We start from the raw sequence: 17,544 nt of genomic DNA on the forward strand, positions 1-17,544 counted from the left end.
ATTATTTAGTTATTGTAAATATATATTTCATAATTTGAGAAATACATACTTTATTATAATTTCTTGTATGCCATTTGTAAGTAAAGAGATGGAAGAGCTATGAATAGAAAATTTAAAAAAATAAAATAATCGCATTTAAACTTATAAAAATAGACAGAAACTATTTTTTATCTCTCATGAATCAAGAAATAATCGTAAAAAGTAAAGTGAAAACATGATTCTACTATGGCTGCGACGATTAATCGGAGAACTTTAATGTCCTTTCAACTTTATTTTCAATTTCAGAAGAAAAAAAATCACAGTAAAATTACATTAAGTGAATACGGTGGTTGGCTGATCAAGCATTAGAATATCTTTTGAGATTATATTCATTTTTTATTATATTATTTTTCTCAACATACTCCCATTTTTTATGTTATAATAAATAAATAACGTAGAGAAAGAAATACAACTTTATAGAAAGTAAATTTTCTAGAAAATAATTCTGTATTTTAACAGTCATTCTACAATAAAAAAAAAGCTTAAAAATTTTTGAGACAATGTATAAATAATTATAACATACATTTAATCTTTATATTCACAAGAATAATTTCATACAAATAAGAGATATGATACTTTTTGAATTTTATGATAAAAATCAAAACGAAAATTAATTTATGGAATTATAAATAAAGAAAGTAATTTTCATGTATTGTGTATAAACTGTAATTTATTTGCAGATTCTATTGCGAAACATGAGAGATTGCTGTACAAGTTATGGAGAATATCACAGTAGTAATGCAATGATAAGTCATACATAGTTAACTAATTTTATAATGTAACTTTTAAAATGTTCCGAAATATTTGTAGTTTATCTTATATAATAAAAAAAAAATTATCACACAATGGAAAAAAGCAACCAACACACATTGTATTAATTTTTTATATATTAGAAGGTATATGTGTTTAAATGTTTAATGTGTTTAAATTCATCTACAGTATAATGAAAATTTATGATCTTACATTTTAGGAGAAAACATTAATTTTTTTAATTTAAAAAACTGTTGAAATATTAAGTCAATCGGGATGTATGTAGAAATGCTCAAACTGAATATAGCAGTAATGTCATGTATATAAACCAAAATAAAGTATTAAAAAAGTTTTAATGTGATCAATCATGAACATTACTTATAAAAATATTACAAGACAAATATCTCGTTTACAATATATGTATTTCATAGCACTGCAACATAACATACGATACGACAATAGATGTTTTCCAGCAACGTATACAGGCAACCCTGTGTAACACAGTGTACGATTCCATGTTTTTCAGCTATAACATAACCGATGCAATCATACATAAAATGTGTCCTCGTTTTATATCACTTTACGAACACCAAATTTTTTACATTACCATTTACATTATCATTTATTTTTCTAGGAGTAATACTTTGATAAAAGATTTCAAGATTATATTCGGACATAGGTATATGATTTCACTCTGAAATAGAAAAGCAACATTTTACAAGTCGGACGCTATTACTGTATTATACAGTGTATGTATTTCGTTGCTGAAAACACGCTATATTTACAAGTAGGTATATGAAACGTCATTATCTTTTATGAGTGTGTGAATGCATGCATGTTGTGTGTGTGTGTGTGTGTGTGTGTGTGTGCGCGTGCGCGCGCGCGCGAGATGTACGTATACACATATAAGAATATGTAAAAATTATATTAGATTTTATGTTTATCACTGCTTATCTAATACATGGAATCCCATTATGCTAATCTAATACTTATTGGGCAATGGTAAATTTATTTAAAAAATACTTGTGTTACAACTAATTAATACAAATTTATACTTTTCTGAAATAAAATAATAGTCTGACAAATTAAAAATTTTCAAATTTAATTTTCAATTTTTGTTTCCTAATCTAAATTTAAAAATTAATATTAGAATATAATTTAAAAAATAATAAAAAACACATAAATTCTTCTTATTAACAACGAATTTAATTCATAGATTGAAATGCATAAAACGCATGTATTTCAGATCAGATCATACAGTATTTATATGTGAGAAAATCACATATGTGTATGTCTTCTACCTTTAATACGGTTTACCAAATTACAAATCTTAAGTGCTGGCCCAAGTTTTAGTCCCATGTACTTCATCATCATATCACTATTGAGAAGAAGTAGGGCCTTGCCATCAATTTCCTAAAAATTATCGTTATTATTGTTATAATTTTATGATAAAATAAAATGTTGAAGCCTGTTTATATTTAACTCACATGCTTCTTGAATAAATCTGCATGTTGTCCTAATATTGGGTCTGTAATGGCAATAAAATGTATTACATCTTCAATAGTCCATTCTCCTGGTTCAATGGGAAGAGTGCGACTTCCAGAGGCTTCATTCGATTGAGTAGTAGACGTCGCTGCTTCCAATTCTGTACGTAAATATATTTCTTAATCTTAAATATGTCTTCATAAAAATGCTAGTTAATTTCATATTCAAGCTTCCAAGATAGCATATTAGCTTAAACAATAAAGTAATAACTATCTATCATCTATCACTATATCTATCACTGTATGTTCTTAAATAATTATAAATATCCTTATTTAATTCGCAGGTTAATTAAACTGCTACTAAAATAAAATTTGATCTTTTTTTTCTGCGGCGAGTAGGACCAGTATTTTTTAATAAATTCAAGATCGCTGAATCCAGCTAGCAAAAGATGCCCATCACATTATGTTTTTGAGATTAAGAAATTAAATAATATAAATAATGTTTTTTTGCCATATTTACTATTTTATTGTAGCCAAACAAAATTTTTGTTTTTCAATTTCATTAACGCCCCTCTAAAAAGCTAATCTTCATCTTTAAAAAGAATTTCCATTGTTTAATGTATATTTTTTTTCGAGTTATGAACATTTTCTGAAGTGTAAAATGGCGATCGTTGCTTATGAATTCAAAATTACGAAATTTGAAATGATAGACTTAATGGACTAAAAAATTGATAAAAATACAGATATTATTTTGATACAAATCTATCTCTCCACTTTCCGATTCCAATTCGTTAATTTGGATCCAATCCGCTATTTTACATTTCAGCAAACGTTCACAACTCAATAAAAAAAATTACACAATAAAAAATGCAAATTCCTTTTAAAGATGAAGATTAATGGAATAACTGTTAATGAAATTGAAAAATAAAATTTTGTTTGGTCACAAAAAAAAGTGATAAATATGGTAAAAAAACGCTGTATTTATCTCAAAAAGCTGACGTGATAAGCATCTTTCGTTGGCGAATTTAGATTCAACAACTTTGAGTTTATTAAGAAATATTGGCCCTGCTTGCCGCAGATTTTCTTGTTGGACTACGTTATAATAAAGCTTTATAAAAAATATGAAATACCGGGAATAGATTTGCGAGGTTGCTTCGCAGATGTAGGAGATGATTCTGTAGAATGATTTATACTCTGTACAGGAGTTTGCTGAACATGCTGTTGCTGAGTTGGCGTTAAGTTTTGTTGATTTTCCGATGACCACCTTCGTTTTTCTCCTATAGAATCATTTGCTTCTTCATCATTAGTGGATTGTGGTTGTTGTAGCAAAGATGTGAGACACTTGGTACAAGATTCTTTTCTCTTAGTTAACATGTATTCACATGTACGAAGGTCCTCAAGTTGCTGTCTAATGTATGCATAGAAGTCTTCTTCTTCCAAAAAATGAGATAATTTAACAGCTGCAGGTTTTTTCAAGGTTCCCATACTCAAAGTTACAGTTTCGCCATCACCATTTCTCAGTAAACCCAACATTTGCTTGGGATTCAAGGCTGCCATTAAAAATGCTTGAAAGATGTCTCTTGCAATATTTGTCATAGGACCAGGACCAAATTGCGCTGGCAGGACTTTCACTTTTCGAATATCAAAATATGGCCCACAGTGACATTTATGGTTGACATAAAGCGTAACTGCAATATACAATTAAATCATTAAAAATTTTTTGCGTGAACTTTATCGTTTTTTGTAGAAAATATAGCACATCACCTGAATTGATTGTAGAATCGGGTATAGATAAATATCGCCCTTCTGCGCCATCCGGGCGAAAAAAAAAATTCATCTTGCTCGCTTGATACTGTATCAGATAAATATCAGATTAAGTATCAGAACATGATAAGTATCAAACATGATTTCCGATGATTGCGCAAATGAAGTGATGATTTTTTAATTCTTACAAATAATAACGCTCAAATAAAATGCTGTTAATTCGCTATATATTCGCAAATGTGTTCGCGCGTGTGTGTCATTTGTTGTCCACAGATACATACATCTACAATTATAATTAAACCTGCATATGATACTATAATTCTACATCCTCCTTTATTCTGATTTATGTATTTATTTATTTTGATGTATGTATCTGTGAACAGCGAACAACAGATTCACGAATGTATAGGACTAAGCGTTTTATTTGAGTGTTATTATTTGTAACAATCAAAGAATCATCACTTTATTTGTGCAATCATCAGAAATCACATGGATAGAAACACGATGATAATCCGCAAACCTTCTAGTATCTTTTAAGATAATGTGAATAATGTAAAAGCCTAAAAAGTGTTACTAAAAATCATGATTACGTTTGATTTTAACTACGTTCTGATACTTCCGATCTGGGATCAGCTAAAATAAAAACTGGATTCCTAAAAATAAAGCCAATGGCACATGCTTATTTTCCTGCTGATTGCTAGCTGGATTAGAATCTTGCCACCGTATTGGCTGCGGTGCTGTCAGTGCCAGCCAATACAGTGGCAAGATTCTAATCCAGCTAGCAATTCAGTAGGAAAACAAGTATTATTGCCATCGACATAAGTATCGCATACGAAAATCTAAAGAAATATTATAGTTATATATATGCGTTACATATGCTATACGTTACATATATATTATAGCATTTACTTAGTTTATGATATTCTTCTAAAATAAGGGCCCTGAATCAAGTTGACAGTATCGATTGAGCAGGAATGCTGAAATTTATAGTTTCCAAAACTATCTATTCGCCCAAATGGCACAGAAATAAGGCTTGATTTTTCATAGCAAAGTATCCCTGATATAGAATTACAATTTACTTACCATTTTCAAGCGGTTTGGTATTGATTGTGCTAGTGTCAGGTTCCGTAGCTGGCTGTAATGCATTGGAGCCTGCAGGTGTTACTAATGCAACTGCAGACTCTCTATTATTATTATTTCCAGAACCAACCGCCATTACAAGAAAAACATTACTGTTGGCTTTAGACCCTCTAAATCCCTTGTTTGAACCTGCTATAAAAATTAAAATTAAATATGTTAAAAATGTGAATTAAAAATATTTAAATACTATAAACAAGATAAGAGATTAAGAGATATATGCATTAATGAATTTGTATAGTTATGCAGTTACTTTACAAATTATAAATATAATTATTTATTTATGTGTACATTTTTGTCTTGGTGGTTGCAATGGATGTCCACTTTTAAAACACCATCCTGCAGGGAAAATATCTCGAGAATCATAACGACACCAGTAATCAAAAGCACCGCGCCAACCATCAAACGTAATATGTATCTGATCCTCATTAACTGCGCCAACGGTTGCAGTGCATATAAGCTGTGGATTTTTTTTATCGATTGCTTCTAATTTGTGTCCGACCTCAAACAAATTAGAGCGTGGCGTCTTTGGTTCACGTTTGAATACTTTAGCCGGTGCCATTTCGGCACCATTTAAAGTTTTTAGGAGGAACATTGGCCAACTAGAAGCATTCATCCGGAAGCCTAGTGGCGGCTGAAGCATCCCGCCAGATTTCTCACAGTGGCCTATTGGATGTATTTCGTTACTATCGACTAATCGCCAGAAATCATTTTTGTTATCAGAACCATCTAATCTTAATCTTAATCGCGGTCCCAGAACACCTACTACTGTGGCGATACAAGTTGATGTCAAGTTTCGTGGATCTAATGCTTCCAATTTCATATTAATCTTAAATTCATTTGTTGGTGGAATTTCATGCTGAAATCAAAATAATAATATATAATGTACAATGTGTAAGCAGTAAATTAGCACTAAACTTATATATTCTGCAATAATTAATAATTAAATAAAAATTGTATATCAACAGATCAAATGCAGTATGCTGTACCGCTATACCTGCTTGAAGCACTCGAGTGAAGCTGCTTTGCTGTTTGTTTCTTTTAAATAAAGATCCCAATCAAAAGTTTGAAAGGCTTCATATTGCAACGATGCAGTAGATGTTCCAGTAGATGTTGTTGGTGGACGAGATACAGTTGTGTGATTATTTGTGTTTGTGTAAGGTTGTGTTGTCTGTGCATTATTATTGCTTGGCAATCCAGATGAAGCTGGAGACGGAGATGAAGTAGGAGACAGTAACGATGAATCATTGCTGTCTATAAATTAAACATTTGTTTCAATTTGTTAAAAATTGTTTGAATTGCTATATAAGTTTGTGTAGATTTATGCAAAACTATAGTCACTCACTCTTCTTTGTGTCTGCTTGTGTTTCTTTTTTCTGATACACATTTAAACAATATGCAGAACAAAAATCCTTTGTTGGAGCATCTTTTTGTTCCAGTCTAAAAGGTGTAACCCTGATCGCTATCACATTTTCACATTGCACACAAACACTCCTTGTATAAGTTTTGCGAGATTCGGACAGACAAGTCTCTGAACAAAATTCCTTTTTGCCATTCTGCGTGGGAAGAACATATTTCAATGGTAGTTTAGTCTCTCCACACCACGTGCATGGAATGTTCTTCAATTTTGGTGGTCTCCCTGGACCTACAACAAAGATAGATATTCAAAATTTCTGTTTATTATAAAGACGTCATCATCCCTCATATAGCACCGATTGTTGCATAAAATTTTCAGAAATGTTTCAATCTTTCACATCTCCTGTGCAAGAATTCTAAAAGGATTCTGCAATATTGTCATATAAAATACTTTAACAGAAATGTTTCTGCAATCTATCATATGCAATAAATTGAAAAATATATTTAAACAGAACAAAAAATCAACATTGAAATGGCTTCAAAATGTTTACTAAAAGTCATTTCAATGATGAGTCAGTTTAACATCATTTTGAGTTGTTTACTTTAATTGCAAAAACTTTTGTACATGAATGAATAAACTTTATAAAAGTATATTTGTTTTATTTTTAAAGTAGATATTTATGTGGAAAAGAAATAATATCATAAACCTTCATAAATTTTTATCTTTGTATGACTGTCACTATTGTAATACTGATCACTATTTTTCTACACATCCCTACAATCATCACACATTTCATTTCAAATTATAAATTATACTATTACATACAACATTGAACCATTGAATTATAATTGCGACTTGATGCGAATACAAAAGATATATGAATATATAACTTGATTAGTTTAAAATTTTCATTTTATCATATATTTATTATATATTTTATCAAAAGGTTTATATTATATTTCAATAAAATTATTTTATTCAATGAAAAAATTTTCAATGAAAATATATTTAATAAATAATTCTTAAATACAAAACTCTACTATTTTGCAATGCTCGCATATAGTTAACGAGATATTGATCGTTAAAGATAGCCGAATAAGCCCATCCGTTCGTATTAATACCAAAGTGTACGCCCATTGATGGCTTGGCACGTGGGCCGTGGAGAGTGGGAATAGCTTGGCAGGCGCGCCGGTCAAATCATGATGACATGGGCCGCGGTCCGATTCACGTTCACAACGCTTAAAAATTATTTCATCCTTGTTGTTTGTTAAATGTTAAAGAACAAACGATGCTCATAAGCGTTGTCAGTATGAATCGGACCATGGCCATGGAGACTCGCGGCGGCGTGAGCGCTTGACAGCCAGGCAGTTCCTACTCCCAGCGTACCAAGCAATTGCGATGGCGGATATTTGACGCTTTAAAAATTAATATCTCGATTGTGAAAATTGGGAAATGATTGAGAACTTTTCGAGAATTCAATTTAGTTTTCATTCTAAAATTCGTTGCGCTAACCTATGGGTTTTTTTTTTGCACTTATACCATACCTATCGATTTTAATAATCGTTATGGATATTTTTTAATTTGGTAAATATTGAGAACACACAATGTATTGTAGATCGAAACGTGTAATTAGACGATAAATTTCATCGGTTTAATTAAATAATATATTTTTCATGCATATGCATGTCATGTTCGTACGATAGTTAAATTTGACTATATAGTGTTAAATTGACACTGTATAATGTAAAATATAACTATTATTTTAGTATAAAATAACGATATATTTAGTAGGAGCAGTGGCGACTCATATTAGGTTAAATTTGACACTATAGATTTAAGTGTAGGATAGTTATTTTAATATTTGAAATTCAATCGGGATAGGAATCCTCTAATGCGGTTGAATATCCAAAAAACAACATATTTTAAAAAATTTTTTCAACAATTTTAATCTGAGACATCGGAACACGGATAGACAGTAAACTACCTTTGTAGACAAAATTCGACCAACGCTCAAATTCTTAATCAATTTTAAAGTTTTTTTTTTAATATGCTCGAAATTAAATGAATTAAATTTAGTGTCCATGTTGCATAAATTTTGATTACAGTTCAAAGTAAACATTATCGATCCAATAAAGTGAGCAAAAGAATTAATCAAAATTACACGATCAAAATTAACGAATATTCATTGAACTGTAATCAAAATTTACGCAGAATGGATATATAACTCATTCAATATCGAGCAAATAAAAAAAATACTTTAAAATTGATTAAGAAATACAGCGTCGGCCGAATTTTTTTGTTTACTGTGTGAGGCCTTGAACTTTAATATTGCTTTAAATGGGATTTTTAAAAATAGTCTTTTGACAGCTGATAGCTATCAATATTTCTATAAACTTCACGAAAATAAAATTTTCAAAAGAAATCGCAGCGTTATGTAAGAATACGTATTGCGATGGCAGTTAACAACTGTCTGAATAAGAAATAAGTAAGAATACATAAGTAAGAATACATTTATTTATTGCATCGTATATTAAAATTAATTTTTCAATAAAAACAATTTTTTTATAATAAACATATAATTTGACTTAACAAAAAAAGGAATAAAAAAGAACTCACAAATGAAAGTGCATTAGATACATTAAATGATTTTTTAATTTCTGTAGAGGATTTGCAGCTTGTAAAAGGAAAAATTATCAACTCTTTATGTATATTCACACGCAAAAAAAAACGATGAAGCAAAAACGATTTTGTTTGCTTCAATGTTGAATAACTCGTTGAAAAAAAATTGAGATCTATAAAAAAGCAAATTGAAGGTAAAGATTCATACTTTCGATTGTTGTAAATCGCATTTTTAATCTTTACTTCACGCCATAGAACATATATTTGTAAAATTTGTACAAAATTTTCATATTTGATGGGTATCCATTTGTGTCCATATAGCTCCATATAAGATCAATCAAATTGAAATATCAATTACAGATTTCGAAAGTAGAGATTTCAAGCTTTAAAAGGCTTTTTTAAACATCTCGCTACAATGATTTTTTTTATTGTTATTTGAAAATATTAAAAATTTGTGCAAAAATTTAATGTGCAAAAAAAACGGGCCACTAAATAACTTAACTTTCAATTTTCTTTTTTATAGACCTCTGTACGATTTTTTTTCACCAAATTATTCAACATTGAAGCAAAAATGGTTTTTGCTTCATCGTTTTTTTTTTGTGTGAGTACACATAAAAGTTAATAATTCTTACTTCTGCAAGTCTCTGCAGATTCTCTATAAGGAAATTAAAAAAATTTAATATTTAATATTTATTATTTAATATTTATAATGCATCTTCATTTGTGAATTTTTTTTGATTCCTTTTTTTGTAAAGGTTAAATTATATTATATTTATTATAAAACATTGTTTTTATTGAAATAATTTTTTAGAAATAAATTTAATAGTAATTTAACTTTAAAAGAATAATATAATTTGCATATTATTAGTTTAAAATATCTTATTTAATGATGTATTGATTATTTCATTAATTTAACCGTAGGAAGATAAAGTATCTTTTTCAAATTTTATTGTTAATTATAACTTAATATTTTCTTTTGGGAAAAATACTGTTACTTCTAAAATTTTATACATTAAATAGGAATTATTTTACAAGAAATTTATTTTTCAATGAAAAGATTGAAAATTTCATTTTCGATGGTCTATATTCAGATCGGTACTACTGTGTGCCGGCCCCACCTCACAACACTGAGAGGAGGTGAGACGGAGGAGGTGTCTTCTCCTCGTGTGTAGAGAAGACGATGCCCTTCTCAAGACACTGGTAGTAACAAAGGTCATCGGGGGAAGGGCCGACCAATCATGTTGGTCTACAAGCCTGAAATATGCACGCGTGCCCAGGGTTCCCGCGGAACTGAGGATATGCGCGTAGGCATTTCCCCGCCTTGCAAAAAAAAAAAAAAATAAATCCATTAATATTTTCAATGCGTTAAAAGTTAATATAGCAACAGAATAAACTAACATATAATATATAATACATGATAAAATCAGGGATCGACATTAGAATATTTTTACCTTCGATTAATGATTACTTAAACAGTAATCAAAATCGAAAATTAAAAAAAGTAGATAGGTTAGAAAAAGAGCAAAAGAAAGATCTAATTTAAACAAATATATATATATATATATATCACTTTACATCACAAATTAATATTCGATGTCATACAGATAACATGGAACGTTTCGACGATAAGTCTTCATCAGCCAAATTGAATCACAAAATTTTAAAATTAATACAAAATATTTAAATATTGAATGAATTCTAAGAATAAAATTATAAAGTATATATTCATGTCACAATAAATATTGTATAAATCGTCAAAAGATATTAAAAAATTAGATGTGTAGTTATGTCGCAATAAAAATCATACAAATCGTCTAAAAATATCAAGACTATTTCAACATTAAACAGAGAAAGAGCAAAGTTTTCCGCTAAATAAAAAAAATAATCAATTAAACAATCAAAAAATATTTAACACTGATTATTGAGTAGTGGAATTATTGAAAAATTTTAAGTCTGATTACAGAATTACTCCAGTTATTGAAATTATTTACATTCTAATTACTGATTAATCAAGTAACCAAAAAATTGATATTCTGATTACTGATTAATAAAATAATTAAAAAATTATGTTTTTGATTACTTGATTAATCGAACAATTAAATTTTTTTCTTGATTACTGATTAATCGAGTAATTGAATATTTTTTCCTTTTGATTACTAATTAATCAATTAAATTTCCGATTTTGATTATCTAAGTAATCGTTAATCGAAGCTAAAAATATTACTCTAATGCTGATCCCTGGATAAAATTATATATTATACAATTGAATTGTTTCAATTATATATTTTACAATTGAATAGTTTCAAAAATTACATTGAAGATAATCTAATAATAAAGGATCAAAACATCTGTAATTATTTCATTTCTGAATATATAGTATTGTTACACCAACAATCTGTATTGACTCACATTGGCTTTCTACCTTCTTACTTTATTCTTTGGAACCTTCAATCAAGATCAAGATTTGTTTATCATTAATATATTTACTAAAGAAGATCCAAACAAAGATTAAAACATTTATTCAATTATTATATACAAAACTTGATTGCAATAACATTCAGGATTCTCCACTAGTTCTGAAAGGTTTTTTATTCTTAATTAATTTAATTCATTAGAGCCTATAATAGAAATTCAATTTTTTTGGATGATATTTCAAAAAAATTGCAGATTCTTTCTGTAACATTTCATTAACCTTCCAACAAGGTCTCATGTGCAAGAATTGCGGACATTTTGCTATTTCAGAGCTGTCTCAGAAATTACAGACATATTTCGCAATATTTATGAAATGTTTCACTTTTCAGTTGAATAATTTTTGAAGTAATTCTGAAAACTTTCGGTGCTGTATGGATCGGATTACAAAAGCAATTATTTTATTGAAAAGATCGACATAAACATATGAATGTATGCTATTTGAAAAGAGCTTAAGTTTAAAACAATAACAAAATTACATACATATTTAGTGTTAAACAATAAAATTGATTAAACTGCCATTTTTAACCTTTAGACAGCTGGGAAAATTACTTTTGTGATTTTTAAATGTGATTTAAAATACATCATTTTTGGTGGTATTTTTAGTACTAATATTGTATTAAACATAATTGTATATATGTTGCTCAAAATATATAAGAAAATATATAAAATATATAAAAAAATATAAGTATTGAAAAATATACAAAAAAATTAAAATACATAAAAAGATAAAAAACAAAAAATAAAACAAAAAATAAAAAAATACAAAAAAATTTAAAACAAAAAAGAAAAATCAAAAAGGAGCTACAAATTTTCTACATCCATATCGTTAACTCTGGGTAACGCTAAAGGAAAATTCTTTGTATGAGTCTATATTTATATTCATTTATTGTCAATATTGCGTTTAGGGCTCGAAATTTTATAAATCTATGCTCAGAATTGGAATCAGCAATACCAAAAATTCCCAATATACTATTTTTTAAAAAATAAACATTTTATATATTTGATCGTATGTTTCCGACCGGGAGTCACTTTCAAATCTCGAAATTTTGCGCCATACTATACGATACTTATATAACAAAATTTTTGAGAAAAGGAATCATTATTTTAATGAAGAAATGCCGGCTGCCTAAAGGTTACGTTTACCATTTTCACTTTACCATTACACATAGACTTTGTCTCTTAACCTCTGATACAAGATTGGATTTGTTTTTCTGATACATATGAGTTTTAACAAAAGATGAAAGAAATAAAAAACGATCTTCAGATGAATACATAGGGTACATTCTGATATTCACTGTCAGTGCTGAAAATCTATAGTGTAACATATACTGTACAGTTTCAACATTGGCAGTGAATATCAAAACGCAGCCATAAACAACTTCAAACAATGAAGAAACCTTTGCCAAGATCAAATAATGAAATCTAAGATTTCAGATTGCTTGTTCTTCTATGAAAAGACAGTTTTTAAACAATTTTATTATCTAATATTAAACATATATGTTATTTTGTTGTTGTTTTAAACTTTACTCAAATAATGTACGTTCATATGTATATGTCAATATTTTCAATAAAATAATTATATCTATAAAAAAACATGATTTTATCTAAAAATTATAAGATAGTGTATGTCTCATAGGAAATTGATATGAAAGCATTAATTTAGGCATACATATATTGTAACAATACATAAGATGTATGCATCTATTTATGTAGTATACATGTAAATGATTATGTTTGTACACTGCAGAGATGTTATACATAAAATATATTACTTATAAATAAATGCATAGTTTTACGATTCCCAATATTTCATTATTATACCCTGCTCCATAATATTTCAGGATCAATTTTCCATAAGAATTTGCAGCAGAAAAAAAATAGTCAAGGAAAGGAGGCAAATATTCAAGCTTAAATAATTAAAAATTATATATGAAAATTTTTCATACCACGTGCTTTAGGCTGTGTAGACATCCTCCGTTAACGTGTGAGCAAATATTAAAGATGAAATTGCCACTAGTTGTCACTGGGGCCAGCTAACGCAACCGGATAATTGAGCTCATGTTTGTGATTGTATCGAAATAAATTTTGGCGCCACGAAATCGAGGTCAAATGAAGCCTCAACTCGTGTGAAACTGAATCAATCACTGAATATCACTCGCGCAAAACGAAATAGTCGGTTGAGTTTCCTTATTTGCTCCGCAATTCGTCTCTCTGTCGGAATATATAGCTCAACAGACAAAATAACATACCTAACGCGCATTAAAAGTGTTGTATCAGTCCGCCATTTTGTCTTAATTTTAGCCACGCGTTCTCACATAATAGTGACGAATGGGAAAACTTCTTTTTCCTTACCGTGGATTATCTCTGCAGTGAATACGGAACAAAAGTATGATCCATTGAATCCATTCGTTAGATACTGATGCATATCGATGTCATGCAAGCCTGGTCAAAGATTACAGCACAGCAGGAGAAGAATAAAGCCGGCAACACATATAGATCGGTTTCTTATTGGTCTTTAGCTTAGATTAGAATCTTGCCATCGTATTGGCTGCGACGATGATACAGACAGTAGGCCTCAATGAGAGCTAGTCGGATTCTACCAATTAGAATGCATGACTGGTGTTAAAGATGTTGATTGGTCGTCCCAATGGCCAATCATGATACTAAGTGATTGTTATAAATGGTTGCCGAATGAGTGATTGGCGAATTTCATAATCAATGTATATTTTATCAAATAGATATACACAATAAAATGTATTGAATTACAATTAATTCGTTTAATATTTTTATTAAACGTATATGTTTATGTTATGATTTGTGTACAACGGCTTTAAAGTGCATTGAATGCATACTAATTCTGTTTATGAAAAACCCTATAAGATTAACTGTGACTCATGATAAAAAATCACTGATAGATCAAATAATTTTGAGTTGAAAATGTTTATAAAACGAATTTTTGAAGATGGGCCTCGTCAATGTTCTTTTATAACGCGAGGAAAGATCAATTGTAAAAAATTAATAAAAGATTAATAATATTTATAAAATATAAAGATTAATATTTAATAAAATTAAGTAATACAATAGAAAAATATATAAAACAATGCTACAAATAAAAATATCGTAATAAATGTAATTTTATTAATCTTATTAAGATACAAATGTTTCAGAAACTTTTTCCATGTTTTATAATTAAAACGATTTTTTTATTTTCCCAAAAAGAAAATGGAATATAACGTTTCAATATTATATTTTAGTATACAGGGTGTTTGGAAAATAATGATAAATCTTTCGCATAGGGGCAGAATGAATAAATTGAGAAGAAAAATCCTCTATCATTTTGCAATTTTCGTAATAGTTAACAAAATATTAATTGCTAAAAATTGCCGAAAATTGGTTTTCAATAATTTTTTACTCAAATACTATTAACTTTATGGAAAAACTGTAGAGACAAAAATTGTTTATTTTCTTCTCATAAAGCTTTAAGAATTTTTTCAGAATTTTTTAATACCGTATTTTAATACGTATTTTCTCATGTTGGCAAAAATAAGAAAATGCAATACTAAAAGTTGAGTAGCACAGTATTTAATCAAAATTCTGAAAAAATTCGTAGAATTCTATGAGAAGAAAATAAATAATTTTCGTCTCTTGTAGTTTTTCTGTAAAGTTGATCGTACTTGAATAAAAAATTATTGAAAACCAATTTTCAGCAATTTTTAGCAGTTAATATCTTATTAACTATTACAAAAATTGCAAAATGATAGAGGATATTTTTTTCTTCAGTTTAGTCCATTTCACCCCTATGCGAAAGATTTATTATTTTGCAAACCCTGTATAATATTTTAAAAAGTTCCAATAAAGTAAAATTTTTAAAAGTTTAAAAAATAACTTCTTGCAATATAAAATTTTAAGAATTTTTTATAAATCAGGAGATAAAGTAGAATTGTTACTTACATAAATTATTGCAAAATATCTTTTGTAATGTAGATAAGATTAAAATTTGAACATATTTTTTCAACAAAAACGAAAAGAAAAATATAATATGTTTATTAAGCACACTTGAGTCGATAGTCTGTGACGTTTTCGAGTGAATTAGCCAATCCAATTTCTATCGATTAATTGTACACGAAAATTAATCATTCATGCGGATTTCATGATAATAAAATCTATTGTACATGTTTCTTATTCATATATCATATTGTAATTTTTAATGTTATGTAATATTATTATTTATTATTTTACACATTTAATTTTATTAAATTATTTAAAGATATGCCAATTTAAAGTGTTAAAAAATTTAGTAATGATACAACTTAGCATACCCAGCTCATAAATAAAATTATTCGACGCGGTTTTGCGATAAATAAAATTTGCGAATCTGGCAGAAATAAGCGTTGCTCTGCCCCGCAAACCGAGATATTAGCGTTAAAATTAACGGTTGACTATTGAGGTTAGAAAATTTATTACGCCGCTACTACACCGCCACTTAATACAGCGCTATACACACTTTCATCGGTATTTATTTAGAATCGCTACCTCCCAATTTAACGAAATTAGGCTCATTCGACAAGTTAGTAAGAGCAAAACTTCCATTTCGATTTAGGGGTGTAGCCAAAAGGATTTAGATAGTCATGAATACATCCCCCGCCACACTTCGAAGAAGCTCTGTCTTGCTGTGACCCTAGTCCCCATTATTCTGGTTATCTTTTCATCATGTAACTGACAAAGATCGACAGATGGGCACCCTGCTCGTGGGCGTCCAATTGCCTGCGAGCAATAGCAGGATTGCCAAGTCTCGGGAAATTTCCTGAGATTCAATGAAATTTAATGAATTGATAGGAAAACAGAATTTTAGTTGAAATCTATTGAAATTTTTAAACTTTTTCAATATTAGGAATAAGGAAAAATATCAGAAAATTTTATAATTTTTTAAATACGAAAGAAAGTTACACAATTGTTACGAAATATATAAAACTACACATATTTTGCAATTACATGTTGTGTGCATAGAGATTCTCTAACGAATTTCAATAGATTACTTATAGATATCGCAGTCGTCGTCCGGCACATTACAGAGGCCTATTCTTGAACAAATATCGCATAAAAATAGCAATTCCGTATACAATCGACTAATCGAAAAACTGTCATTTTCATATGCGAAAATTATTCATATGTGCTCAAAAAGGGATCCTGGTCTATTTTCTACAATTGAACTAATGTACGTACATATTCAGCAAACAAAAATGGATTGAAATGGATTGGAAATTTTCAATCCATCTGAATCCGTATTTTAAATCTATAAAAATGAATTAGATTCTATATAAAAAAAAATTTTTATGCATGTGAAAGTTTAAATAAATTAAAGTAGTAATTACAATTAAAATTCTAGTCATTATTTTAAAACTTTTATACAAAAAATATACGCTAGCTGTATAATAAAGGAAATGTATTAATATAAAATATACATACAAAACGATTAATTTATTAATTAAAAATAAGGAATTTACATATGTAACATTTATTGTACATATTTACGTAATTCTCTTTATATTTCTTTTAAATTTCTATTAAATGAAGAATTCATGATATATTTTTACGGTATAACTTTTTTTTTAACTAATAATAGTTAGTAACAGAAAAGATTTTTTTTTTTTTCAATAAATGTACAAGTCATTATTAATGCAAGATTGGAAATTACTGATATAGTAGCGCGTTGGCCAGGATCTATACATGATTCCACTATTTTCAATAATTCAAGAATTAAAACATTGTTTGAAGCAGATAGATTTGGAGATGGTTTATTCCTTGGAGACTCTGGTTATTCAAATTTATTATATCTAATGACTCGACTAAATCCCACAACACCAGCAGAGCATCTTTATAATGAAGCAAATTCGAACGCTCAAAAATGGAAAAATGAATTGC

The 17,544-nt window shown here is 28.6% G+C and overlaps 2 protein-coding genes across 2 annotated transcripts in view; one reads left to right on the forward strand and one right to left on the reverse strand.

Moving 5' to 3' along the window:
• Window positions 1–895, forward strand: part of LOC108692894 (thioredoxin domain-containing protein 9) — a 3,837-nt gene extending 2,942 nt beyond the window's left edge. Inside the window, exon 7 of the mRNA XM_018201452.1 lies at window positions 720–895. The gene's annotated coding sequence lies outside the window, so the exon portion shown is untranslated. The remainder of the gene's footprint in view (window positions 1–719) is intronic.
• Window positions 896–1,973: 1,078 nt separating this feature from the next.
• On the reverse strand, window positions 1,974–13,991 carry LOC108692886 (polycomb protein Scm). The gene is made up of 8 exons (XM_018201438.1): window positions 13,569–13,991; window positions 6,520–6,819; window positions 6,172–6,428; window positions 5,466–6,033; window positions 5,121–5,309; window positions 3,404–3,961; window positions 2,277–2,434; window positions 1,974–2,202 (listed from the first exon to the last, which is right to left on the reverse strand). The coding sequence occupies exons 1-8, from the start codon at window positions 13,591–13,593 to the stop codon at window positions 2,068–2,070; spliced, it is 2,190 nt and encodes a 729-aa protein (XP_018056927.1). The 5' UTR covers window positions 13,594–13,991; the 3' UTR covers window positions 1,974–2,067.
• Window positions 13,992–17,544: the final 3,553 nt, after the last annotated feature.

Source organism: Atta colombica, unplaced genomic scaffold, assembly GCF_001594045.1.
Source record: "Atta colombica isolate Treedump-2 unplaced genomic scaffold, Acol1.0 scaffold83, whole genome shotgun sequence".
NCBI lineage: Eukaryota > Metazoa > Arthropoda > Insecta > Hymenoptera > Formicidae > Atta > Atta colombica.